The following is a 27875-nucleotide window of genomic DNA, read 5'->3' on the forward strand; positions in this document are numbered from 1 at the left end:
TGGTTTTCCTTCAGGCAGCACCATCGGCAGACAGCACGGAAACGGACCCCTGCAACCTGTTTTGAACAGTGTCTCTGATGTAGGGCCCCAGAGCGGGCATCAAACTAGCAACAAGCAGCAAGAAAATAACAATTTTGCTTTTCGCAGGTGTCAGAGCAGCAAACAAAAGGCTGTTTGTAAGAGATGCAACATCCCCTTTTTGTCATTGTTGGCAGTTTAAAGTCAGCTGGGCAGCAGTGGGGTTGAGGAGGAGGTTTTGGAGGGGGTCTTGAGGAATTTAAATGGCTTTCTCTTTAATTCTTTAGACTCATAAATAGGGCTTCTCATCACCAAACTAACAGCTATTAACAGCATTTCAGTTATTCCATTTGAATCAAAGAAGAGGGCTATTTTCTTTAAACGATTCCAGGTTTTTTTCCAGACAAAGGGTCTGACTCTGCCCTCACCTTGAGGAGAATTCCTTCATTTCAATTAAAAGTTCAGAACATTTGAAGCCATAGTAGAGCATTGCTACTGAATATTCAAGAGGTGGGAAAGACAAGTCCATGGTCTTTTGCCACTGGCTGCCTGTGTGCAGTGGTGACATGGAAACAGCCTGTGCTGAAAGAGCAGAAGTCAGGAGAGCTGGCAGCCAGAGCCAGCTGGAGCAGTGAGTTTGTGACCACCACTGCTTAGGGACCCTCTCCTCTTCATGCCTCAGTTTCACCATGTGTGAAATGTGGATAATCATTTATTTCTTCTCTAATGAAGGACATGGAGTTTTATGCCCAAACATGATATAAAGCTGATGGTTACTTGTTATGTGTGGTTATTTGTTACATGTGGTTATCATGACACTAGTGACAGGAGCAGATCAATTCCCTCAAGGAGCAGTTTTCCATCAAAGAAAATTGATGGGTCAGATGCTGAGTTACAACTCAAGTTCTAACATGTAAGTTACAACAGAATCCAATTAGTCAACTTTATCACAGCTGCTTGGGGAGGTGCTGGGAGCCACCGGCCTTATTGGCTCCTCCTTCCTTTGCAATACATCTGCCAAGCCAGGGAGAAGCCAGGAATTGGGAAGCTTTGGCAACATTGGATCCCAAGCTGCCTTTTTTTTCCTGTAGTGGAAAGATTCAAGTGAGTGTTTGGTTTTACAAGACTTATGGCTTCTGTTCAGCAGCTGTAGATGGTCAGCCAGGAGCTTAGAACACGAGACTTACATGCTCATCAGGGGCTGCCACAGCAGGGCTTTTTCCTTCACACATCCAAGACACTGGAAGTCAGCAAGTTGTAAGGATGGCGCTCCAGGATTCCTGGCTTTTCTGGGGCTCTGAGGTTACCAGCAGCTCTTCAGTTGCTGCTCTTCAGTTCTCTAAAAAGCCACAACTTTGTATTTCATGGTTCCCACTGCCTTGGAGACACACGCCTGCTTTCTTTAATGAAAAGGTCAAAATGTTTGTGGTCTTGCTCCAAATTAGTGTGGAAGCCAGTGGGGGAAAATAGCCAAGTCCCATGGAAAAGAGAGATGCATTTTTCTGTCAATCTCTCAACCCAAAGCACACTCACTCGTGGTTTGACTGAAGTTATCCAGAGTACATTCAGCAAATGCTGTTCCTGTCTTCACAGAACTCACCTCCTACACTTGTAGCTTTCAGAATAGACTAATACTTTAACTATAATAAAATGGCTATTTATTTATTGCACAGTGTCTGCACAGGGAGCAGGCTGAAGTCACTTGGTGTGTTTGGAGATGTCAGGACTGTCAGGGAGCAGATACAGGTGATGCAGCGCTGCAGCTGAAATCCTACCCTCACCCTGTGTTTAAGTAAGTGAACAGTCTCTACAAGATCTGTAGAGAAGAGCTTGAGAAGGCTTTCAAACTGCTCATGACGTATTGGTTATTTTTTTATTTTAATTGATCTGTTAAATAAAAGCAAAGCATTATTAAAATTAATACCATTTCTAGCTACAACATTGATCAGCACCAGAACAGGGCCAGGTTAACCCATCCTGATGGAATGAGCAAAGTACTGACAGATCCCAGCACTGCTAACTGCTGTACAACTATTTCTGTGTCCCAGGAATAGTTAAATTCCTTCTCCACCAATACAAACAGCACATTTGTTATTAATCTCTCACAGTGCAGAATTCTCTGCCTTTCTCAAGAGGCAACTGCAGAGCAGAGCGGCCGCTCAATGAACAGTGGCTGTTACGAAGGGCTGGGGTGAACAAGCTACAGACTCTGGCACAGATTTCTTTTGATCAGAGGAACTGCTCCTGACTTTTGTTCAGTGCCTCATGATGAAAAAACCTCCTCTGGAGCATAAAAATGTGCCTGTATCACAATGGAGTCAGAACCTGGCACTCGCAGTGCCAAGACTGTTCTTTAATGAATACTTGTGTGTGCAGGATATTGCCTGGTCATACAAAATGTGGTTTGTATTGTTTCCCAGTTTTGGAAATAGCTGTAAGTCGTGTGGGTTAGAGCAAACAACCAGGCAAAGCAGAACTGACTTCATTCAAGAATGGTTTGGAGCCATACTCCTGTGTCGCAGGGGAATTTCTGTTCAGGGACTTTCTTGCAGGAATTGGGAACAGTTGCTTTGAAACTGGGGGCTTTTGAAAAACAAAACCCCAAAACCCAATCTCATCTTCTGTGTATAACAGCACTGTTACTTATGGGACTAAGCTGGAGGGAGGGGTGCTTAGGAGATGCTAACTTTGTATTCTGTCCACTGTTTTGTGAACTCTCTTCTCAAATCAGCAGATATACAGATGTATTTATTTTAGAATAAGAATACTTTGGTTCGGAGTAAACCTCTCCAGTACTGGACTTGTCATCTGTGTGGGCAAGATTTGAGGGCTGCGCTGATGGCTACAGAGAAACAGGCTGCACGTGTAAATGGGGGGAGAGCCTCACCCGGGCAGCCACTGCTTGCCCAAGGTAGTAGAACTACAGTGAGGGACAATAACATTGCTATTCTGGAATGAGATTATGCTGACTTACCCCAAGAGTTGGGCAGGGAGAAGCCTCTTGTGTGCTGGAAACCAGGTAGCACCCTTGGGCCCCATCCCCAAATTATAAATTATTCCATAGGATGTCTCTGCTGTGGCTGTATTGCCATTTTCATGCTTTGATTCAGCAGCACAATCTCACTATTATTTTATTATTTGCTATTCTTACTTTTCAGGCTATTAGGACAAGTTTTTTTTACAGGAGAAAAATAGTCTGCAGTCTTTCTTACTTTGCCAGTAAGCAGAGGTTTATCACATAAGAAGTGTTTCTGGGCTGTCAGATTAATGTTATTCTTTGGAGTCGCGGTTGGGAAAGGTGAAAAATGAAATCAAAAAAGGACAAAGAAATTAGCAGAGCACAGTGTGCATGAGGTACCCTGAGCAGAGAAAACACTCTGGATGACACACTCAGGGTGAAGCAGAAGTGGGAAAAAGTAATTTCATCTCAGCACTTGCTTTGGCTGACTTCTCAGTCACCAACATATTAATGGCTTTTCCCCTAGCAACTACAGAGCTTCCAACATGCAACTATTCCTTGGTCATAAAGACAAAAAATCGAGTTTGCCAGAACAGAGCTACCCCATTCTGGGCTGCTGACAACAGTCCCAGACTGTCCATATGCTCAGCTGCACTCCAAAGTGGTAAAGCAACATTTTTGCTCCTGCTGGTGCTGGTGATGTCCCGGTGGTTGTTATTGTTTCCATCCAGACCCCCTCCTCTTCCCTGGAGCTCCTGCCTGTTCTGTTTCAGGCTGTACGGATAGCAATGTCACAGCTCCTGAGCGCCGAGGAGAGGGAACAGATGTAGCTGTTGTCGCCTCTCTGTGAGCTGGTGGCATGGCCTGTCTCACTCTGTTCCTAGAAGCGGCTCCTGCGGGATGCCTGGGAAGCAGTGTAGAGTGAAAAGGGACATGGAGGGTGCAGGGATGCTCCCATGGGGCAGGTTGGAGCGGAGACGCGTGACTGCAGCCCATCCCTGGCCAGGGGGAACAGGACCTGCTGTCTTTGGGGCTGCGGGGGCTCAGAGTAATCTCTTTTCCTGATGGGTTGTGTGTAATTGATGAGATGGGGAGCAGGCAGTGAGGTGGCAAAGGACTGGTGGGTCCCTACCTCCTGTAGGGGATAGACAGGCAGTTCTCAGTTCCTGCCCAGCAGGAGTCCAGGGCTCTGAAGGGTTTGGTAGAGATCGACTGAAATGTTCCTTCTCTCTGAGCACCGTGGGGTTTGGATTCTCTCTGCACACAGGCAGACGTGAGTGTTAGGTGAGACCCCCATGTACTGCCTATGAAGACTGTGTTTTCTTCACAGTACAATTCATGATTTACTTAAGTCTACACCCCATTTTAAAGGGGTAATCCCATTTTCTCCTCCATCTCTCAGTTGGACCCCTCCATCATGCTCACATCCAGCCAAAATCTAATCATGGAACAGGCCACATGGCTGCAGAAATGCTGTTTGTACAGAGTGAACAGAGAGGTAACAATGGTGGCAGCCTGGCCTCTGTGAAGGTGGCAACTGGCTGACTGAAACTGCACCCTTCCGGCATCATCTCATCCCCATATTTAACTCTGTATTAAGCACCCTGATGTCTTACAGCCCTCAGCAGAAATCACTGCTGTTTTACTGACCTGGGGGTTCCTGATGCAGTGGACAAGCTCAGACAGGTGAGCAGAAAAGCTGAAGGTATAAACCCACTATTTTCTACCTTTAGCCATTAGCAGTAGACAGAGAAATTAATTGTTCTGATTCCTTTGCACAGAAGACAAGTGGACAAAATACGAGGTTCTTTCCACTATTAGATCTATTGTCTTCCCAAACTTTCTCTTATCACAACTTACTGTGCTTTCAGAGGAGCAGATCCAGTGCTACGTGCCATCTTGGGGGTAGGAGTTTTGTGTTTATCTGCAGGCTCACTGCCAAAGCAGATAAGAGATTTTATTCTCTACATTATCACTGTTTTTCTTCTTCCTAGGAGCCGGTCTGACTTTAAAAAGAGGGGTAAATATTTGAGCTTGTTTTGCAGACCTAAAGCGAGGCTCTGTGGGTTTTTATACGTATTTATATCCACTCAAATAATCAGCTTGAAGAAGCTTTTTGAGCTTCTTGGGCTAAAACCTTCCCTTTTGCTAATATTTGCTTGTTCTGTTCATTATTCTGTGCTAGACTCTTCCCTCCTCTGATTGCATGTTATCACCTTCAATGGAACAGCTGTGTCATTGCTAAAGGGTGTTAATCTTCCCCTATCTAACACCTTATTGACAGCTAGAGTCAGGGAGGCCCCCAGTCTTTTCTGACTTGGGTGACTTCTCTAAACATTCCTTTTTTAGCTTCCTTTTCATTTCATACCAATCCCACTGTTCTCTGACCGGGAGAGGCAGCCAGGCTGCTGCAGCCAGGTCTCAAATAGTCTGTATCAATTTTAGTGATTATAAGCAGGAGAATATTCCCTAACAATGTCAGGGGACAATAAGCCACAGGTAATCAATAAGCACAATACCTACAGACACCAGAGCCCAGAATAGAAGCTGCTCCAGCGGGTGGGACAGCTGCCCTGAGTTTTTATGGAGTGGTTGTGAAAGGCACCGTGGCTTCCAGTGAGACAGGAGCAGCGCTGACAGTGACAGATCCCCCGTTACACTGTGCCACCGAACACAACGAGCCGCTCCAGCAGGTACAGCTCATTTTTCCTGAGAGTTTTGTCACGGGTTGGAATTAGTCTGGAATTGCATTTTTCACAATTCCCGTTGCCTGCCAGTGTTCTGGACTGCCCTGCAGTGCCCAAGGTCCCCTTGACTTTTGGGAGGCCTGGAGAGTTGCCCTGACTCTAGAAAGATTGGATTGCCTGTACAGATCTGCCTTAAAACAGCCAGTGGGCACCCAGTCAGGATTCCTGCCATCCATCATGAATGCTGGGTCCAAGGGGAATCTTTTCCAGAGACAGCCTATTCTGCATAGAAGAGGAACAGGAAGACCCTTCATTTTAGCCTTTATGCTCCTTGATTGTTAAATAAATGCAGATACTCACATTTATCCCACCTGTGTTCAAACGCAGCCCTGAGGTGCTGAAGTTGGCAACAAATTGCCTTTTCCTGAGCCCACTTAAGGCTGGTGTCATGTCATAGAGGTCTCCCTATGGGTGATGCAAGAAACCTCGAGCAGCAGTTCCTAATAGTAAACATCAAGCAGTTAATCAACACGAGTTATGCTGGCCTCCTCTTGGAGTCACTGTAGCAGAGTGGTGGCCACCAGAAGTGGGACCTGAACAGCCCACCCCTGATAGAACCTCAGTTGCCCACCGAGCCAAAGCATTTCTGACAGTAGAAAGCATCTACCAGTAGACAGGAGGTCAAGATGGATATAGTTCTCTTGAGTTTTGGATTAGGAGGTAGGTGCAGAAAAAGGAGACAAATGGGTTCATAAAAGAAATAATTATATACATCAAGTTTGTTTTATAGAGATTTACTCATCCTACCTCTCCAGTACTTAAAAAGTGTGACATAGGGGCACGAGTACAGAACTGAGAACTGGGAGTGTAGGGGCTTTTGCAGGACTTGAACTGATCTAATTTTACTGCCAGTGTAACTGGAGTTTTCTGATTGACTATGACTATTAAATGTATTAAACTCGTCAAACCAGGGCAATACTAACAGGCAGTATGTGCCCAGAATGGCTTCACCTAACGACCAATGTGCAAGTACTCACTTGATGATAAGTTGTATTCTAGTTTGAAGATACATGTGCTGCCTATGACTGTCAATTGAATTCAAACTTGACCCTCACAAATACTGTATTCTCTTTCAAATACACTTTCTGTGGGGCTGCAGTTCCAAATCCTGCTGCATCTCCACAGCCATCAGCAGATGTCTTTTGGGTATGAACTAGGCCAATGACATTTTCAGACAGGCTTGGCCAGATGCAGTTGTTAAAAGAACCAGGCCAACACAGAGTTGTTAATGAAAGAGACACAGACCCGCTGGGGACAATATGAACATCAGGTTATTTGGCCACCAGCCGATTCCTTATCAATGAGTGATGTAGCAGGAGGCAGAGTTGTATTAACACGTGCTGAGAGGCTGCTGTCACATGGAGAGGCACCGCACTTGGGATAATAACCTGGTCTCAGCATCCCCAAGCGCACATCAAAGCAGAACATGTTGGACACCCCATTTTTTTTCTTTTTCCTTTAGTTTTGCTTTTCACACCACACACTGCTCAGCCAGACAGTGTGAGCTGCCTCCCTCCATGTGAGCCCTGGGGAGCTGAGCTGCCTGGCCAGCATGTCTGCAGCATTAGGGCTTCGGTCAACTCATGGCTCACTGGCTGCACTTGCCCTGCTATAGTCTGATACGGTCATAAACCACAAACAATTCTTGCTCCCATCTCCTGAGAAGGAAAAGCATCAAAAACTGGCTGAATAGTTGGTCTAACACAAAATGACTCAGTAAGTGTGCTTTAGGATGTCGGCTTTGTTTGCTCTGACCAAACTGTGCCTGGATCTGGCAGCCAGACAGCTAAGAGAGGTCTGAGTATTATTTAAAGGATGGGTAAGGTCGCGGTGGCCTGAGCCTCCCGGGTGGGAATTGATCTCCCTGGCACAGCAGCCTGCTCTGGCTCCACCGCCTGCACTCACAGGTACATTCGTGTAGAGCAATGCCATCCAGTGGTTGCTCAGATTCATCACAAAGCCAATGGCTCCTTCCCGAAGGACGTTACATGAGCCGAAATGCTTCAGCTCTTGTTCCCAGCTAAGGCATTTCTCATCTATTAAAAGACCGTGACAGTGGCCAGCTTGATTGCTTCCAGCTTTGGGTTTTTGCATGTAAAACCCAGGTATGTTTTAAGTAGCAGCCACTTACAAATGTTTTTAGGGAAATATTTTATGTATGCAGTCCAGATACACACATCTATCTATCATCAGGCCTGGATTTTGGAGAGGGGAGGTGTTACATGGAGTCACGTGGAAAATAATGCTGTTCTTTGACAGAAAATACAGTCTGTGAATGAAATATTCTCTCCAAAGCCCAGGAGATACTAACGTCACTCAGTGGGACGTTTTCCCTTGAGGATAACACCCAAAGGAAAGGACAAACAAGGGGTGGGCTGTGCAGAACCTTTCTCCATCAGTGTCACATTTAAAGAGCCCCGGTATTGCCAGCTACCCAAGGGTGGACATTTTGAGGGTGTGTGTGTGTTTAAACCTGCCTGGTGCAACCCCTCTCTTGCCTCCTCCCAAAGACCTACCAGCACATGGTGGCAGAGGCCAACATCGCAGTGACTAAATTAAGATGTCAGCACTGTTTGCCTGTTGCGCTCCCCAGGTCAGATGTAATTGCTGTATCACACCAAACACCACACCACGGCCCAGCCCTGGTGCATCTGAGCACAGGCTGTGGCCGTGCTGAAGGGTGCCAGGCTCTGACCACCAAGGGGCAGCCCTCTGCAGCTGGGTGCACATACCCAGTGGGTCTGACCCTGCCCTACACTCGGTCCCGCTCGGCGGTACAGATTCCAGTCAGGCGCAGCACCAGCGGGTGCTGCTGACAACAGGTGTCTCATTAAACATCTCTCAACCTTACAGGCATTCGCATTGACAAGAACCAAACTCACACTCAATCACAGCTTAATCACAGCCAAACTCTATTAACAAGTCATACTAATTACCAACTTCTAACAATTTCTCAGGTTCAGAGGCAAAATATCCTTTCTTTATAGATGAAAACAGACTTGTGATACTCCAGCTCAGGCCATAATTAGGTCCTTTTAACCAAAACAAACCTAAAATAAAAATCCAGGCGGATTCCTCTGTGATAACAGTCCTGAAAGTACAGTTGTACAATGAGATGTTTTGTTTGTTTTAATTTTGTATCTGCTATGTTGCCCACAAGGGCCCAATTAGCCTGTTACAGATGCTTCCATCAGTTTTATCCACTTGTCTTTTTTGTGAGTTTTTTTTAAGAGGGGTAACTTGTAGCACAGATTGCTGGCCTGCAGGCATCCAGAGATCAACAACCAGCTTGCTGTGATACCAAGCCCCCTGTGAAACAGGCAGCCCTTACCCACAGCATTCATAATGCAAAGGGTAAAACGAACAGAGGGGAGGGAGGAGCCTGCACTGGATTTTGGATTAGCGTGGAATAATCTGGTGTGTTCAGAAGTGGCCTGAAGATGGCAATTCTGCCATGGCTAAGAATAACTGAGAGAAACTTCGGTTGCTACACCTTGGAAATTAAAATGCAGGGTTTATTTTTAAAAGCTTGAAGTGCTTGCCTTGCAACAAAACAAAGTTCTTAAGACGTGGCTTTGAATTGTACATGTCACTATATATTCCTGTCCCCTGGTATGTTCAGCACATGTGTAATTCCATGTTAACCTGGACTCTTTCCTCCATTGTGTGGCTGTATTGAGTGCCCAAGCACTTGAGAACTCACTTGTGTAATCGATATGCTTACAAAAGGGTACATATAAATAACATGAAGAACTGACGGGGGGGGGGGTATTGCAGCTGGGGCTAATGCTTCATCCTTAATTCATGCTGCTGCTGGAGAGGAAAAAAACCCACACAACAGACCAAGTTAAGGACTAATACAGAATTTCCTAGCATTTTCTGAGCAGTGTTGTTCAAGGGAGAAAGCCTCTACCCCGTACCTGCAGGATCCCAGTTCGTGTTGCTGTGAGCATCATTACGTGATGAGGCAGCTCTGTGGAGCTACAGGTACCCAAAAGGAGGGTACAGGGAGGACCACAGGCTCTGTCCTTCGCTTGCCTGCACTGCTGGAGACCAGCTGCGACCCTGGTGTGATGAAGGGTAACACAATGGCTTAATGCAAAGTAAGACAGAGTGAATCAGTCCAAAAATTGTTACCTGGCAAGAGCAGAAGGCTTGGGTTTAAGGTTCAGCATTGAAGGCTTTGTCTTGCAACAGTCCTCTTGTCCTGACACTGCCATCCTCCTCCATCCTGAGGCTGACTGTGGACCATGAAGTGATGGCCTGCCAGAGGACGGAGCACAGGAGTCCATGGATCAGCCCACTGTACAAAGCATAACACAAAGCAAAACCTTTCTGCAGCTTTCAGGCTGAAGAAAGGCCAGTGTTCTCCTGCTTGCCAGCCGCCAACATGAGCTGGCAGCCACTTCCCAAATGTACTTCAGCAAGGAGATGTACCAGAGAGGGACAACACACAGTTAAGTTGCAGGTGAGGAACAGGGAAGTCCTTTTATCATTACTGCTGCAGCAGCACTGCTGCTGCGAAAGGTGACACCTCTAGTGAGGTCACTCTTGTTTCTACCACCCTGAGTAGATGTGCTTGGAGCAGCCAGACTGCTGCTGACAGATGGCATCTCTCATGCCAGTGAAGGTGAGTTTCTGAGGCTCTGGAACAAGGAGAAGTAGAGGTTTGGTTTTCCTTTTTGTGAAAGTGCTTCTGTTCAGTGTAAGGACCACTCCTGCTTGAGTAGCAGGAGGAAAAAAGAAAGGTCTTTGTTCAGAGCCATAGTAAGGCAGGACAGGAGATGGGATCTCCATGTGCAATGGAATGACCATGAGAACGTTCATGCAGTATTTCATCAGGGGAAAATGGGAGATCTTGTCTAGCTATAGTCTCATTCCTCTTCATAAGAGGCTGTTTCAGACAAGAGCAAAGCACTTTTACCTGGGTTTTGCCAGATGAAATGTGGAAGAAGAGGCTGGCAGGTGTGACACAGGCTCCTTCAGCACAGAAGCCCAGGGCTGAAGCAGCCTGACTCCTTCTGGGGAGTACAGTGTCCATGATCAGCATCAATCTTCTCTAGTTCTGAGCTTTGCTCTGACGTGTGAATTTCTTTCTTCTTATGGATATTTACTATTCCTGAAGTTAAAAAAAAAAAAAAAAAAAAAAAAGAATGAATTAAACCAATTGAAGCTTTACTCTGTTGTGGAGCCGTCGCTTCTGCTCAGAACCTGAAATCCCGCTTCACGCTCCTCCAGTGTGGAAATCTGTCAGGTAAATAGAAATCACCTCGTAAAAGCCCTTAAACAGTTCTGGTTTATATTTTAATTGAGGAACAGAACATTTTAAGCACTTTTATTGGGTGGCGCCTGCTGAATGACAGATGTCTGCAGCGGAGTAATGCTGAGCACACTTTCATAAAACAGGGCAATTCCTTGCTTAAAACATTTACAATTAAAGGCGTGATTGAATAACAACGAGTTTTGTGCATGGAGCTCATTTCTGCACTTGTTTGTGCACCTGAACCAGGCTGTGATCATTCGGTAGGTTGGATACGAGGTGCCAGTTGCTTTGTTCAATGACCAAATAGTGCTCACAGGCACAGCTGGAAACGTGCCTTTGATTTTTCACCATGACAGAGATAAGGTTCCCTGTGCTGTGCTGTTAGACCTGCTAACAAACACCCTCCTTTCAGCTGGGAGGCTGGGTTTGGTGGGTGTTTTTAAACTACATGTTAGTAACTCTCCCAGTTTGTCAAGAGGTAGAGATTTGAAAATGAGCACTAATCCTTGGCAACTGAGAAAGTCTGAACTAGTTTCTGGTTTATTTTTCTGTCTAGCTCCTGTGACCCCCATTACTGTAGTACCCAAGAACATCACCTCTGCTCGTGCACTGATCCTCGCAGTACCTGAAGGATGTTAGGCTGGCATTATTATTATTTCCTCCTGTTATAGGTGGGAACTGAGGCGCAGAGAGGTCAAGTGACTCACCCAAAGGTGTTCTCTGAAAAGGGGTCCGGTGCTGTATGCACACAACCAGTCTTTGGATGGTATCTAAAATTCAGCCATGTGAATGTAGAAACAGGCTTAAAGAAAGCACAAAACACCCAACAGCAAACCAATGGCACAGCACAAACCACAGCCTTTCGCTCAAGCCAACAGACTCAAGTGAGAAAGGACTTCGAGTTTCGTCCCTACTGAACTGAAAAAGATCGTGTCTGAACTGACATCGATACGAGTTTGTGAAGGCACAGAAAATCCTAACGGCGAGAACCTGAGCCTCGCTTTCCCAAAGAGAAAGATGAATCCGCAGAGTAGCTCTTGCCACAGCAGAAGGGACATGTGTTCTGGGAACTGCAGAGGCAAAATGTGTCATGGGAAAATCTCAACGGATTCAGCCCAGGACGAGAATATGCAAATTGATGCAAAATTAAATGCAACTGAACAAGATAACACATATCCCAGCAATGAAGAAAACTCACAGCATACTTGCAAAAAAGATGGAGTTTAAATCCAAGGGGGATATGAAGATGTCTAAGCAGTCCCCAGTGACTGTATTTTGGCAGGAATATGAAGGTTTTCCTAAAAGGAGTCAAGAAAGTGCTGCAGAAATGAAGTAACTGAAGTGCAAGGGTCAGTTACAGAACTACATAGAAGACGTGTAACCCAGCCCTCCTGCGTAACAAACCAGGTACTAAGTAGTAATACAGTTTGTCTGCTACTAAAAAGTCACCCTGTAGCTCACTTCTGGGATACTATAGTTTTTCTCCTCCTGACCTGCTCTGCTGGCAGAGTGATTTTCAAGAGTTGCTGGTTTCCAGCTCCAAAGTAGCTTAATGTCAGTTCCAGGGGAAACAAAACTCTGAACTAACCTTATATGTAAAATCTCTGAAGATGTGGGAATGTCTCGTGGTTATAAGGAAAGAGAGTGCAGTTCAGAGCCTGGTACAAATACATAAAGGGGTTCAGTATTTAATTAACCATAATCCTCCTTGTGGCACGAGTGACTGAGCTCTTTCAGGCTGAACATCCATGATTTTTATTACACTATTCTCCAACAGGGCCCAACACAAAACCTTCTGCAGGGCCACGCTGGCCCATCACCTGCCTTCCCAACCCTAACCTTTCCATGACTCCGTGATTCACAGTGGCGGCGCTAGCTGCGCTGTCGGCAACAAGAGAACATTTTGGGAGCTAGTAAGTCTCTACTTTCACATAGCAAACCCCTCTCTCCAGGTTGTCACATTGCTCCAACACATCTCTCTGTCACCAGGAAACTACTGACGCCATCCCTGTGCCACTGGGGTGAGGAACCCACAGCACTGCACTGGTTCCACAACAGCACAGGCTGCCCCGCTCCACCACTGGAAGCAAACAGGTATTTCTGCCTATTTACAGACCAGCACAAGGGATGGGGAAATCATGTTTTGGGGCTGCTATTCTCTACAGAAAACAGGTGCCCTGTTCCTGTACCCATGGCTGAGTACAGCATGCGTAAAGGGGTTAGGCTGGAAGCGTGTGCTGATAGAGGCATGGAGGATCTGCTTGCAGACCTGCCTTTGCAAGGGTCAAGACAATCTCCCATAGGGCACAACTCTGCTAGTTTTATTCTGGTTTTTTAACAACAACAACAAAAGGACAGCATTGGCTCCTTTCTGGAAATGATATTCTGTAATGTGTGAGAAATGAGAACAAGTCAGTCTAAAGGGGAAGAGTGCAAGGCATCAGCTACAAGCCTAAATACATACTGAGGTCTGCAGCTGCCTGGCCCAATTTTGGTTTTACATATGTAAGGTGACTTCTATCAACACAGAGTTTTATTTTGCAAACCTCTCCCTTTCATTGTTAACCATTTATAGTTACTACATACTCAATAATAATGATAAGAAGAAACAGTCTTTTTAGTAGAGAAAATTTCTAAGCAGGAGGTACAGCGCTCCGAAAAGCTACCGGGGCAGTCCCCACAGGCCCCTTATCCAGTGGGATTTGTTCTTTCAGCCTTGATGGTGGGCTAGAAGCTGGCCTCTACCATCCCGCCACAATGCATTAGCATTCCTCAGAAGTGGCCCACGAATGAGACAAGGGTTTTCACCAAGATGCAGCTGGGGCTTGAGTCAGAGCACAGCAGAGTCCAAGTGCATCTTTCCAGGGATTCTGGGATGTGAAGCCCTCCTGGGTTTCAATGACAAAATGAGTCCTTGTGCTGTATTCCCCAGGCTTTCTCCTAGACGTCTACCAGTTACACCCTTCCCTCCCGCCTGCAATTAGCACTTACAGTGTTGCAAAGGGAGATGAGATTCGCTCTGCACCGTCCTCCTTCAGAACTCGCTCACACCTTCCCCACTGGGTGGGAACATGTGCTGTGGGTTAGGAAATATTCTCGTAGTGGAATTACATTTGCAGCAATCCCACCCCCCGCCTCCTGTTTTCTTCTCACTATTAGACTCTGCTGCTCATCGTGGTAGAGGAGCACGTGAACAGAAAAGCACAGACAGAGTGTTTGGTTCAGCAAAGCCCCAAATCTCCGTGACTCTGTTCACTCCCCCCAGGAATTACATATGCACAAATTGGGCCCAGTATGTTTCATACAGGGTAACTGGAGCCAGATAAGTGCCTGCAATTTTGGGAGAGTGGGGTGAGGAGAGAAGTGGGAGTGTATGACCATTGACCTTAATTAGAGGAGATAGAAATGTTGAAACATGATTCCTAAGAAAACCAAGGAAGGCCTCTATTGTCGAGTGTTTCCACATGGATGCCACTGAGAAGAGGTCAAGTGCTTTCTATATACTTTAAGTAAACAGCAGATTGTGAGCTCACAGTCTGGACTGGATTTGAGCAGCCTATGTGTTCTGCAAGATAATAATTGAGTCTTACGTACTTAAGGTTTGATATCTACTGACATTACTAGTTGAGAGTTGCCAGGAAATACAGCAGCAATTAAGAGTTACAAAGTTTGCTAGTGAAGCTATGCCTAATGTCATACATGGCTAACCCCATGCTGGAATTGTCTCCTACTCTAGAAGAGCAGCAACGATGGACCCTCTTAAAAAAGGGTCTCTGCTGTTGGTGGCTTGCTGTGGTAAAGACAGACCTGTGTTTCTCCTCACATCTTGTCATGTAAACAATGCACACAGCCTGCAAAATTACATCTGCTAAATGAGAAATGGGTTATATGTCAGGAATAAAGTGCTCCAAATAAGGTAGTTTATTTACCTGCTACTGTGAAGCACATCAAGCCAAGTTAAAATGTTAAGCATAAAATTCTTCTGTTCTTCTTTGCAGCTATCCAGACTGAAGGTTAAGAAGACTGAATGTGGTGGCTTTGTTCCAAAACCAGCTCCATTTCCCTACCTGGAAGTGGGACAACAGTGAAATCAGAAATTACAGCCTTATTTAATATCTGCAGATTTGGCTCTACTGTCATTGCCCCCAGTCACAGTATTATCAGGTAGCAGCATTCATCTCAGGTGCTCAGCATCCCTTCCATACCCCGGAGAGACCATGCCCTTATTAAAGGTCTTGTTTATAGACAGGGAAACCGAGGCAAAGAGCCATGATTCAAGTCCACAGAAATCAGTGGCAGACCATCCAGAGCCCCCGACTAGACCCATCAGACCTAGTAACTTTTCCAGCTATTATAAAAGGGAAGAGGGCAGGAGTGCTCTTAGGGGCTAACTGGAAGCAGATGAATCCCTAGAAATCTTCCTGTCCACTCAGTGGGCTTCATATGAGGATCTGAAATACTCAGCAGCCAAATTACTTAAGTTGTATTGCTGGGAGGAGGGAACAAGGCATGAAACTTGGGAAGCTCAGTCGCAAAAAATCCTCTTGGAAGTCAAGCTGTAAAGCTTTATATGCACCTGAAGCAAAAACTCCCTCTTTCCCTGGCTGCTTCTGCCTGTGAAAAGAAAACAGGCAGGGCAGGTGATTTGTGAATGCTTTCTTGCTAGATTTGAAATCTCTGTCCTTAATTGAAGCGGGGAATGCAATTGCACTGGTCATTAATAATTACTGATAAACCAAAGTAGTGATGGAGCCAAATAAAACCTCCTGCCACTAGGATCAGATTCTGCAAAAGAGACAGACCTGGCAGCTCCAGCCTGTCTGCATTTCCTGTTTTTCGGTTGCTCCTATGTTGGAATCGCTGGGTTTCCAAACCGTGCGTGTACTCACAGTACATGATGTCTGTATGTGCAGATCAAGAGACATGAACTTCATCTACACAGACGGCAAAAAGCAGCTTGCAGTTACTTTAACATGTGACCGGTCCCAATTATGGCTTCTTCCACATGGCATCAGTATGCGATGGAGGATCTCACTCTTCTTTTGCCAGAGGCAAATGAATACATTACCCAGCAGCGAGGCGTGGGGCAGTGGATGCCTCACTCTGGGGTGATTTGGATTCCACACTCGCGTGGGGGTGTGAGCCAACCTCAGAAGTCATTTTCACTGATGCTGACACATAAGGCTTCCCTCAGAGACCTGTCTATCAAACTGCAACATGCTATGCAGAAAAATTAAATTACTCATGCTACAATAAAGAAGGAGAAGATGACAACAATGAAAAAACAAACCCAAACTTCAAAATATAACAGCTATTTATTAAGTGAATAAAAATCCTGACAAGGGGAAAGTACCCTAGAGACTATTTATTTATTTATTTTACCTCTTGCAACCCATTTCAAGGAGAGCTGGTTGGAAAGACCCTATTAATTCAGACACTGCCTCTGGAAAAACCACCACTTCATCATGATTGTCACATTACTGTACTTGTGAAATATCGTCTTAAATAGTCATTATGGTTTTGCTGCTGGTCTTGCTGCAGTTAGCAGCAGGATTTCCTTTGGCTTTGGTAAAAGCAGGATCAGGCCCCCTCTCTCTCACTCTCTCTGAATTGCAAATGGATTGCTCACGTGTCAGCTCGGTAACTAGGCAAAGTTCAGCATGCTCAGTTCAAAGCATGCAAGATGAAGCTCAGGGCGTTTCACTCACAGTATTTGCCAAGTTCCTCAGGTCTACAAAAGTGTTAAAATGGTTTAATACAAAATCCATAAGACAAACATTATGCAGCTATGTGAACCCCTGTCCAATAAAATCTATTTCTTTGGGAAAAAAATACAAAGAAGTAAAACATACACTTAGTAAAGAAAAGAAAAGGCTACGTGAAGCTTAGCAAAATCCTATAAATCAGAATGCTGCACAGCTTCAGGAAGGGTGATTTAAAATAAATCTGCAGCAGAACACACACAGACACACACACAATCCCGAATTGGAAATGGACCTGGACAAGTGCCGAGGTTAGAACATCTCAAGACAGCACTGCAGGACTGGTTTTACAGTGTCAGATAATGGAAAGGTTTGGCCAAAAGCTGATTTTTCTTCTCTAGTAATAACAAACCTGGGGCTTCTGCAATATTTGCTCCTTGAGTTATTCCTCAGGAATGCTATTTGGGAAGGCTAATTGAGATTTTTAACTCCACCTGCCCTGAATCATCTTACAGTTGTACTACTCGCAGCTGCAAACTCTATTTTACCTACTGTTACCATGTTTTAAGAAGCCAGTTGTGTATGGGCTTGATTTGTGAAGCAGCTCCAGCCATTTCCCATGGGGTTTACGTTCCCGTCTTGAGTCTCTCTTCCAAATATTTCTTCCCAGAGATAAGTTTTGGTTCCCATCCAAATGAAAAGAGGAGAACTGTAAGCTCTTCTGTGGCCCTGCGTCTTGCACAGCCTCAGAGGAGCTTGTGGCCTCCTGACCAGAGCCAAGAACAGATGCAAGTTTGCCTTTCCCTGCTCATTCTCAGCTGTGTGACGCTGCCATGTGCAGTGGTGTGGATCAACCCGGCTGCACCCTTTAAGCCCTGGCGAGTGGTTCTTTTGGGGTTTGGCTTCTTAACATAGACAAGCAATTTCAGCATGACCACACATCGTGGAAGTACATAGAATTATAGGTCTTTTTAAAACCGTCAGGAGCAAATATGATCAGATCTGGTTCTTGATCTCATTACTGTCTAAAAGATTTGGCTGGCATTTTTAAATGCCATGATTTATGTTCATCACCTTAACACGGCCCTTGGAAGTGTAAACCCAGTAACTCTATTATTCTCCAGGGCAACTCTGAAGAATGTGTTTGGAGAATTTTCACAACACTGTGTCTGTATGAAAATATTAACATGGATTAAGACAAGTTGATAGATTTTAAACCAGGCTATAGAATGAAAACCAGTGAGAATAAATCAAATAACAACTTTGCCTAACTACACAAAGTGTTTGCAAAGCCCTGTAAGGTTTCCATTTCCTAAAGCCACCTGCCATCTCAAATGCCCCTAATCAGTCACAGATGCTGGATACCAACCTGCTAACCCCATGGCTTTGAGAGAAAATATTGCACTTTGTAAACTCATTCTTGGGTATTTCCTTAATTTTTCTTAAACTAAACTTTCATCCCTTATTTTCCACTTAAATGTAATGAGTTAAATCAACTCTGACATTTTGCCCTGCTCACCCTCCCACTTCTGCTCAGCTGCTTTCCTACCTACTTCTTGAAAAGTCTCAAGCCCTCACATTTGGGGTTATTTTTTTAACTGTGAGGGTATTCTTTTCACTCCACATCTCATGGTGTTGAGCAGTGCTATTAAAGGCAGAGTTTTGACTATTTCTGTAACCTACTGCCAATGGAAAAATGGATGTTTTTCTGCTCTTAACTAATGTTTATCTCCATGATGATTTACCAAACACTGAGCTTTTCTGAACTGCTTTTAACCCCCCAAACAATTAAAAAACCCCCACCAAACAAAACTCCATCCCTGAAGAAATAAGAGGCATTTTAGAGGCCACATCCAGCACCTGCTGGAACCAAAATGAAGAATTTCACAGATGAGGGAAGGTACCAAAAGAGGTCCTGGTGCCAAAGGCCATTAGGTGCCGTTCTCAAGCAGAACAGGGGGTTGCCTTGGCTGTGGAAGGAGCCATTATTCCACTTCAGCTCATGAAGACAGACTGGGAGTGGGAGTTGTAATGGAGGTAGGAAACAGACTGGATTTTATTAGTCTTCCATCATCTTTAAGAGATCCCTAACCAGATCAGGTTTCAGCCTCTCGCTCCACTCTTGTGTCAACCTTTGGTTCTGTTTTTGCTGGAGGATAAGTTTCATTATATTAATAAGCAGCACAAGTGGTTCCAATTGTGGAAGAACCACTCGGAGCTGTCAGGAATGATCAGAGGAGAAGTTTCAGCCTCTCCATGATCACAGCCTCTTCTTCTGGTGCCTCAGCTCAGCACTTCCCCAGTGCACTTCACGTTTTTAGCAGCCATGACAATAATAAAAGGTACGTTTACATTTCAGCCAGGGGAGGTTGTTTTAAGGAATTTATTCTCAGATCATGGTAGTCCATCAATGCTCGGAAACCAGACGCTAATGGGAATAATTGGGCTAACATCCAGTCCACTGGCTGGGAGACTAGATCTAGACATGCACTTAAATGAAACTATACATCTTCAATCTCCTACTGCAGTCAGATTTCAAGCACAGACATCTTTAATTATGCCACTAAAGCAGGAAGTTTATAGCTAAGTTTATAACATTACAAAGAGAGAGGTAGTGAGAAAGACTCACAACAAAACACTCCAAAAGCTGAGACTCTTGGGTCCGTATCATAGAGTGATCCATTAGTGTTTACCAGTAATAATGCTCAGCATTCGTCCCCCTCACAGCATCCACCCAAAGGAAAGGGGTTTAGGTAGACAAAGTCATTTAAGAATCCCTACAAGGGTGGAAATATTACCAGATTAGTTTTGCAAATAGGAAAATGAAGCACAGAAAGTTTTAAATTCATCTGAGTTCAACAAACCAGACAGTAGAGAGGAGATGTTCTGACGCACAGCCCTGTGCTCCAGCCACTACAAGATGGGTACCCATGGGACAGGCAGACGGCAGCGCTCGTGGTGCACATCCCCTCCCCAGGCTGCAGGGCGGGGGTTTGGGTTCACAGATGTACCATGAAAGGACCGCGGATCGCGCTGCTCCCCGACAGGCTCCGCCACCGCCCCGGGAGGAACTGAGCCAAGTTTAGTTTTCAAATGAGACTCACCCGGGACTAGTGACTGAAATGTCATCTGTGTGATGGAACAAGAAAAAGAAGGGAGAAATGTAAAAGGGAATCTTTGTAGCCAGGACTACCTGACTCTCCCGCAGTAGGAGACGCAGGAATAGCGTTTCATGTCATGGAGATGTAGTTAAAATGCAGACTGCATATCCTTGTTCTCAGAATTTGAGAGGTGGGGTTTATGCATGTGGACAAGCCATCGTTCCTCCCTTTGATCTATCACTTGATGTAGAGGAAGGCTTTTATGTGTTAGTCTCATATAATGGATAATTTAGTCTGAAACCATTTTGAAAAGTATTACACTTTGGGTACATATGCTTCAATTATTCTTGAAAGTACACAGAAATATTTTATGCCATTCACATCTACTTCAAGGGAAAAAAAAACCCAGAATTTTTGTTGAGCACCCAAACAAATTTGTTCTCCTGAGGGAAGTTTATGTGGATTTTAAAAGGATTCTGCCATTTTATGAATTAATTTTAAGGTAGAATGTAAACAATATATTTGAATGTTTAATTGCAGAAATGTCAGTCATTCATTAAAATTACCTGTGGTACATACTGCTCTTTAGCTGCATGTGTTTATTCCCGTTATGAATAAAACTACTGAACACAAAGAGTAACAGAGTTAAATTCTCCTTGTTCAAGTGCACTTAGAGCTGAGTTTTCAAATTAATCCTGTCACCCCTTCACAGACAGATTTACCCATAAACCCATGAACTGCTGATGCGACATGAGACACACTGGTAGTGAGCAGGGCTGGAGTATCCCTTTCTCCCATAGGTACAGTTTGTACAAAGGGTTTGTTACAAGAGGAGGGTCTCCTGGTTTGGTTTTTTTTTCCCTGAACATTCTCCCAATGACAGGTCTTGGAGATGGCAAGAGCTGGACACCAGGCAGAGCTGAATGCTGACAGCCGTGTCACTGATGGCCTCCTACAGGTCATTTCTCCTTTGTGCCTCAGTTTCCCCTTTCTAAATTAAGCATCCTCATATAAAATATTGGTTCTCAATCAGGAAAATTATCTTAGCATATAATTTGATATCTTCTATTTTCTTCCCCTGAATAAAAGGATGGTTGTGGCCCTGACATAGATCAAAGAAATGATCAACCCATTTCATACATGAGAGAAAGTATCTGGGTAGGAGATGTTGCCCTGTGAGACCTCTGAGCTGATCCTCTAAACACAGGGCTGTTGGCACTGCCAATTCAAATAGTTTAACTACAGGAATAAAATGTTCAGCTTGGGGGCATTCTGAGATTCACAGACAACAGGGGACACTATAAAGAGACATCCTGCTGGTCATTCCATCCCTGCTCTCCTGACTGGCCCACTCACCTTCCATGGTTGCTGTCCTGCACGAGGTGGGACCCCCGTGCCCCCATGGTTGTGACCAGTGTGTCCCTGAGCAATGCGGGTGGAAATCATGCCCACAGATCCTCAGTTCCAAAACCTGATCCCTTGAAGGGGGCCAGAAAAGCTGAATGAGCCCGTCTGCATCAGCCACTGCTCCTACCTTGCAGCCAAAGCCACGTGAGGAGTGGTTGGTTATGCAGTGGGGTTCAATGCACGCTATTAGCACCCGGTGTTTCCTGAGACCTGGCTTTATTCAGTGCACTGCACGAGCAAACCCTTTCCCATGTGACATCTGAACTGAGCCTCAGCAGCAGTGCCCAGGCTCTGATCGCTGACCCAGCCAGTACTGCAGCCCATGTGCAGAACTTACCCAAGATGAAAGGCACCAAATGACAGGATACAGAGTGCCGAGAGCTGGCAGCAGAGGTTTCTTCTGCAGACATCTTGCTGGTTGTTTTAAGGTCCTCTGCCTCTAAGTGGCACCATGCTGAGTGATTGAACACTTGCTAGAATCTGTTCTACCTTTTATTGTAATGATTTCTTACAGAGCTCCCACTTTCCAAACTCTGAACTTTCAAGAGTACTGCCTGGATGTCAGAGCCCTTTCGTCAGAAACACCAGAGCCTCTGGAGTGATGGTCCCCAGAACTACAAAATCCCTTTGGAAAGCCACAGCTCTTAAAACCATCACTAGGAAAGACTGAACTTTAGTTTTTAGAGAAGGCTGTCACATCCCTGGGATTTGTAATGAGAAGTATTCAAAATAGAGCCAGGCAGAGCTTTCGCTGGTGTAAATTGCCAGAGGGTTACACTGAATCATAGCCGTGCACAACCTGGTTTATGGTTTTGTATTTGCTTAAAGTAATTAGGCCCAGACTGCCCCATATGCTACTTCTGCTCAGAAAGCAGGAAGCAATTTGGGAAGGGGATAGAGGGTATCCCAGAACGGATGGGCCCGATCTACATGCACACATGCACACACACACAGTCTGGGAGTCCAGAAACTGCTGAAGCAAACTGACCTCCTCAAACTCACCATCCAGCACAAGAAATGTTGTACTTTTTAAACCAGAAGGAAGTAATCTCCTCTCAGTGCTATAATGGGCTCATAATGCTCAAATGTTCAGGTATTCAACCATCTACCAGGAAATCTGCCTTTGCTTTAGTACTTTATGATCCTCATATATTTTGCAGAGTTTGAGGCTGTTTGCTCTACTTCAAAATGCTGAAAGCTCTTCTGTTCCTATGTAATACAACAAAACCCACAGCCCAAACCCACAACAACCACCACCAAACTATGCAGCCCAGGAAAATTATTGACACTTTAAGAGGACTAGAAAAAGAGAAAAGATTTTCTGTATTTGAGGGAAGGTTGTCGTTTGTTGGCTGAATTGTTGGTAGTAATATAGTACAATGAGTAGTGAAGACTGGGAGATTTATGTGCCAGTTCTGTCTATGATTTATTTAAATTAATTGCTCTATATCAATATGTAAAAATCTAATAAATATAACTCCCTATACAAAGGATTGCCCCAGTCCTGATGTTACAGTGGACAGTTTTGGCAGCAAGTCAGGATGTGCATTAAAAACACACTTTTTGAGAAGTCTAATAAATAAAAGCTCTGAAATATAGTTTCCTACTGAGAAAGGCATTTTAAATCATTTTGATAAAGAACTTAAATTAGGCCTTAAAAGGAGGGGGAAGCTAGGTCCCTGCAACTAATTATTTATAGGTATTTTGAATATAAGAGTCCAAGAAAGCTGGTCTCCATCCCTTGTTCTCTGCCACAATAAATGGGAAAGAAACAGCCATTCCCCTTCCTTCCCCCCAACCAAATTAAAAGTCAGGTGGTAGAAAGGGGAGGAGAAAACAGAATTAAAATGGGGAACAGGCACCTGAACAAGGAACTTCAGGAGTCCTGAAAAAACCCTGCACATTTTCCACCAAAATAAATTAAGTGAGCAGAGGACAGGCCCTCAGTTCTCCTCTGCGTTACTCCAGAGAACTGGGCTGTTAGCTCACTGTAGTCCCCTGAAAAGGGAATATACTGTTATTTGTTAAATACCAGAGGGAATGTTTTTAGAAGTGAATAAACATCTGAATAGCTCCAGTCTTTCTGGAAGTCAAAGCAATTTAGAGACTGCACAGAAGTCGAAATTGCCGGGGACTTGGGCTTCTAAGTCACTTATGTGCTTCTGAATACGTTATCCCGAAAGCAGAGCTGACACTTTGCATGTGTGCAGCCACCCAGGGGCCCTGCCTTGAAGGATTTACAGTTTGGGATCTGCTACCACTCACAGCAAAACCAGTGGGGTTGAAGAAGTGCTGATGTGGGAGGGTCTGTGGCTCTGCAGCAGCCATAGGCACCTCCCCTGGCTGGGTCTCACACCAGCAGCTCAGGTCCTGTCGGTAGGGCTGGAGGCTCTGCATGGGAAGGCTGAGGAATGGCAGACTAAAGCACAAGTGTGTGTGCCGGAGACATTTCTGCTGTTGTGGTTGTACCTATGAGGCTTCCTGCTGAGGTTACTGAGCTACTAATCTCTGATGGACATACAGAATTTCCCTCCCTGTTCTCAATAGATTGCTTCACCTTGAACTCCCTTCTGCTGGCAACCATGGTTGTCTCTCAAGACTCTGCACAAGGAGATGCTAATTCTAATCTGTTCCACCAGAAGTGTTTCCCTCTGAGCTCAAGTTCATCCCTCTCTTTAAATCTGACTCTCAGACCTTCTTTTCATCGCAGGGCTCAGAGAGGTGTACGATAGCTGGGACTCCCCTGCACTTGCAGAACCAGGAGGTTGCTAATGGGTGGCACTTTGCTAGAGAAGGAAAAGGCATGCCTTAGAAAATTAAGAGAGGCACTTAAGATCTAAAGTTTAACAGAGCAGGTTGGCACCTACATCTGGCCTGGCTGTGTGGCCGTAAATTCATGGCACACAAGAGCACACCTTTCACTGACTGGGGCCAGTCGTATGCCAAAGTCTTTTAGTGTCCTCCAACACCCACTTCCATGTCAGACCAGACCTTCAAACCCTTCTGACAGCTTGCAGTCCTGACATGTGCACCACCAGAACTTGCAGACATGTTCCTTAAGGTCAGGAATGGCACAAGAGCTCAACCACAGAGCACTAGAGCCCAGCTTTTATCTCCAAATCTGACACAGAAATACATGGCCAGGTTTTCAAAAGAACTCAACAGCTTGAGGGCTTTGTTGAATGTCTGCCTGCAAACACACAGTGGGAATTGCAGGATGCAGCTCCGAAAATCTGGCGTGGGAGCACTGAAAAACCTGGCCATGAGTCCTCTGAAAAGGTTGTGCTATATGACCATATGAGAGACAGTGTGCTGACTGCACAGAAAGAAAAGGTGCTAGCCGCTATTGCAGACAAGGGGATTTTGCTCCCAATTCAAAGTTGGTTTAAGATTTCTCCCAACCTACCAAAAATAAAAGTTCCTGGACAGTCCGAAAGCCTCAAAAATAAGAATGAAAAGAAGTTGAAATTTGAATTTAAATTGAAAATTAAGAATTAAAAAAAAAACCCCAACAAAACCATTTGTTGCTGTCATGAAAACTTAAACTCAGGCTTCTGACATTTGAAACTTAATAACAAAAACCATCAGCCATAATGATTTCTCCATTTGATTCAGCATTAATATTCAGAGAAATGCCAGGGGCTGTCACTTCCCATATTAAGGCAATCCACATTCATTTGCATCTAGAACACCTATGGATGTTGTTCTTCTGATGACCAAACTGTAATTTTTTATGCTGAAATGAAAGAAAGAGGTAGAATAAGGCAGCCGAGTGTCTTTTGAACACATCAAAAGGCATTTTCTTTTAAATGCCTGAAAGAGGATCTGATTATTTGGGCATCTTTTCCTCTTCATAATCATTACATCATCATGTTGGGTTATCTAATTACTCATCTAGAACTAGAAACTTCATTGTCATGTGTTAAGGTGTAAGAGGACTGGCTTGTCTGGTTTAAAGAACAGCTGTAAAGAGCAGAGTCAGGAAGACAGCAGCACAAGAGGAAATCCTCAGCAGAATTCAAGTGCTTTACATCTGTCATAAACACACTTCCAGATGAAATTAAAGGAATTTCTTTTAACTCTATTCACAGTCTCCAAATATTCCGCTCAACAAGCTGCCTGAGATCTTAGTCATTCTAAGAAATGAATCATACTCCCCTTGTCATCTGGCTGTTCTCTGCTGACTGCTAATTCATGGTATATTGATTTTAAGACTCTGTTCACACATTATATTTTCATGTTAAGCCAGGAAAGCTTTTCTTGCAGAAAAAGATTATGCCCCATCCTCACTCCGCTCAATATTCAGTTTTCGTCCTCCTCTGTTAGTTAGAATGATTGATCAACACAATTTAACCAGCTTTAAATGGTTCAGTGAATTGTTCCATACTCTGGTACCACCTACATTATTTTTCTATGGTATTTAACAGCACAACATGAATTCTGCATATTAGATGTGTGTGTTTGCCTATTGATGCACAATTTCAAAAGACCAAATAATTGCTGGGGGAACACACTGGGGTCCAGTGGAACTGTATTACAGAGATTTTGGAAATCAGCTGCTCCTAGAAACAACCTGTTATCTAGAAGGAAATGCTTAAACAAAAGTCATTAGAATGATATGAATATTTTTCATCACTGATTTAAAACAGGTCAAGGCTTTTAAAAGCACCTGTGCAAGTCTGTGCTGTTACAGCTGGCGATTAAAATTTATAATGAATTAGATAATAAATATTTTGTTTGCTTCTTTTAAAATGCCATTAACGGTGAGGTCTCTCATTGGACTAGTACAAAACCGCTGTTGGCAAAAACTGAACTACAAAACACAAAGGCTTCATGTTTCAGATGCTTATAAAACTCAATTCCCCTGAATAACACCGCTAATTTGGGTCTACTTGTATGCTTAAAGATTTTACATAAATATTTTTGGCAGGTAGTGAGACCACAGCTCTGCTTTCAGTTAAACGTTTCTAACGGGCATAAGATCTTTGTCACTTCAAAATCAAATAGTTTCACTTAAAGAGAAGTTATTTAAACCATTCAATAGATTCACAGGTCTTTGAGAACTTCTCTGTTCATGCCAAAGTTTCTGAAACCAGGAACCAAAAGTATTTAACTTCGTAAAAATGGATACAGAAATGGATTTTTCCACTGTATCCAAAAGGTAATGAATTATTCTGCAAAAAGTCTTTCAGTGGGGTTTTCTGACCCGCACACATTCAGTGTATCGGGTGCTGGTTGCAAAGACAGTGCAGGCAACTTATCAGTTTTGTTTCTGAGTTACACGTTTCTAGGAGGAAATAAACCTGAATTTAACCATTCATAAACCTTAACTTTTAAATATAGACAAACATTTTAAATATGAAGTTTCTTAGTAGCAAAAAAATCAGAGTAGGAGCTGAAACTACTGAGCAGCAAATTACAGAAACGAGAACAAAACTAAGACTAAAAGAACCACAAGAAAAGATAAAGTCATTAGCACACAAATATAAATGTAATTTAAATGTAAATGTGTAATTAAACAGTATATGCATATATTCATGTTTTAAAAACTCATCATATGTTAAATATATACTTAACCCTCTCTGGTGGGGAGGAAATAACATAAAAACGTAGGAGTAGAGCTTGATACGTGGGGTACGGGACATATGAAAGGCAAGTTGAGTCCAGGAATGATGAAATGTCAAGTGTCTGGGACTTAAGCTGTACCAGAGCCTACACAGAACTGCAGGTTTGGGGAGATTCTTTTTCATATCACTGGAAACTACACACTGGATGCAAAGTCGGTTTGCAAGGATACATGAAGTATATAAGGAAAAGAAAAACAGCATTTATAATTTACCACTAATACGTAAAATCAAGCAATATCCAGCATGAAAACTGAGGAAGCTGAGAAAATAAACCTATTTCCATAGCCCATTATGTAAGTAACACATCATACATAAAAACTCCAATTTAGTTTTTACCCAGTAATGTAAATGGTAACATAAACCTACTATTAAGAGTAGTTTACTCAACAATTTTGGCTGAGAAACACGCTGATGGGTAACTCACCCTTACCATTAAGCTGCAGTTTATTAAACATTTGGTATCTGAGACGTGAATAGAGTGGAGGATTAAATTAGAGGATCACTTCACTGCTAAGACTAACACTTCAGTCAATGCAAGATTGCGTCCATTCAACACACCTTACAAAGAACAGACTGAATTCTGCTTTCAATTACTGGCGTGCAACTTTAACTGAAGTCAGCAGATGTTGCACCTCAGGAACTGTAGCAGGACTGCACACGGAATAAAGGGCTGGGAGAGAAACTCTGCTGAAAACATTTTGGATGGAAAACTGATTTTTCAAGTGTGTTTCAAGAAAACTTATTTTCATCAAATACTTTTCTAACAAAACCTTAAAACTTCATTTTTCTTTTTTTTTTTCCCCTCAATGACAGACCAGGTTTTTTTTGGAGGAAAGAAATCTAATTATTTGATGTGTTGCTGAAACAAAACTATCTATGGATTGGAAAGACAAAGTCATCCTGAGATTGGAAAACAGAAATGGAGATAGGAAGTGAAATGAGACGATGGAAAGCTGGAATCCCTTAGAAAGCTAACTACAAATTCTCAGGTTAATATTTTAATTCCTCAGACAGAGGGAGGAGACCTAAACAGGTACCTGGCTTTCAGCAT

The 27875-nt window shown here is 43.9% G+C and overlaps 1 protein-coding gene across 1 annotated transcript in view; it reads left to right on the forward strand.

The window, feature by feature from the left end:
- The window catches only part of LOC115613037, a 44248-nt gene extending 29942 nt beyond the window's left edge, over positions 1-14306 (forward strand). Inside the window, exons 4-5 of the mRNA XM_030498053.1 lie at positions 12940-13081; positions 14147-14306. Of these exons, the coding sequence (XP_030353913.1) occupies positions 12940-13081; positions 14147-14168 (164 nt within the window). The 3' untranslated portion in view covers positions 14169-14306. The remainder of the gene's footprint in view (positions 1-12939; positions 13082-14146) is intronic.
- Positions 14307-27875: the final 13569 nt, after the last annotated feature.

This window comes from Strigops habroptila, chromosome 9 (genome assembly GCF_004027225.2).
Source record: "Strigops habroptila isolate Jane chromosome 9, bStrHab1.2.pri, whole genome shotgun sequence".
In the NCBI taxonomy this organism is placed as follows: Eukaryota; Metazoa; Chordata; class Aves; order Psittaciformes; family Psittacidae; genus Strigops; species Strigops habroptila.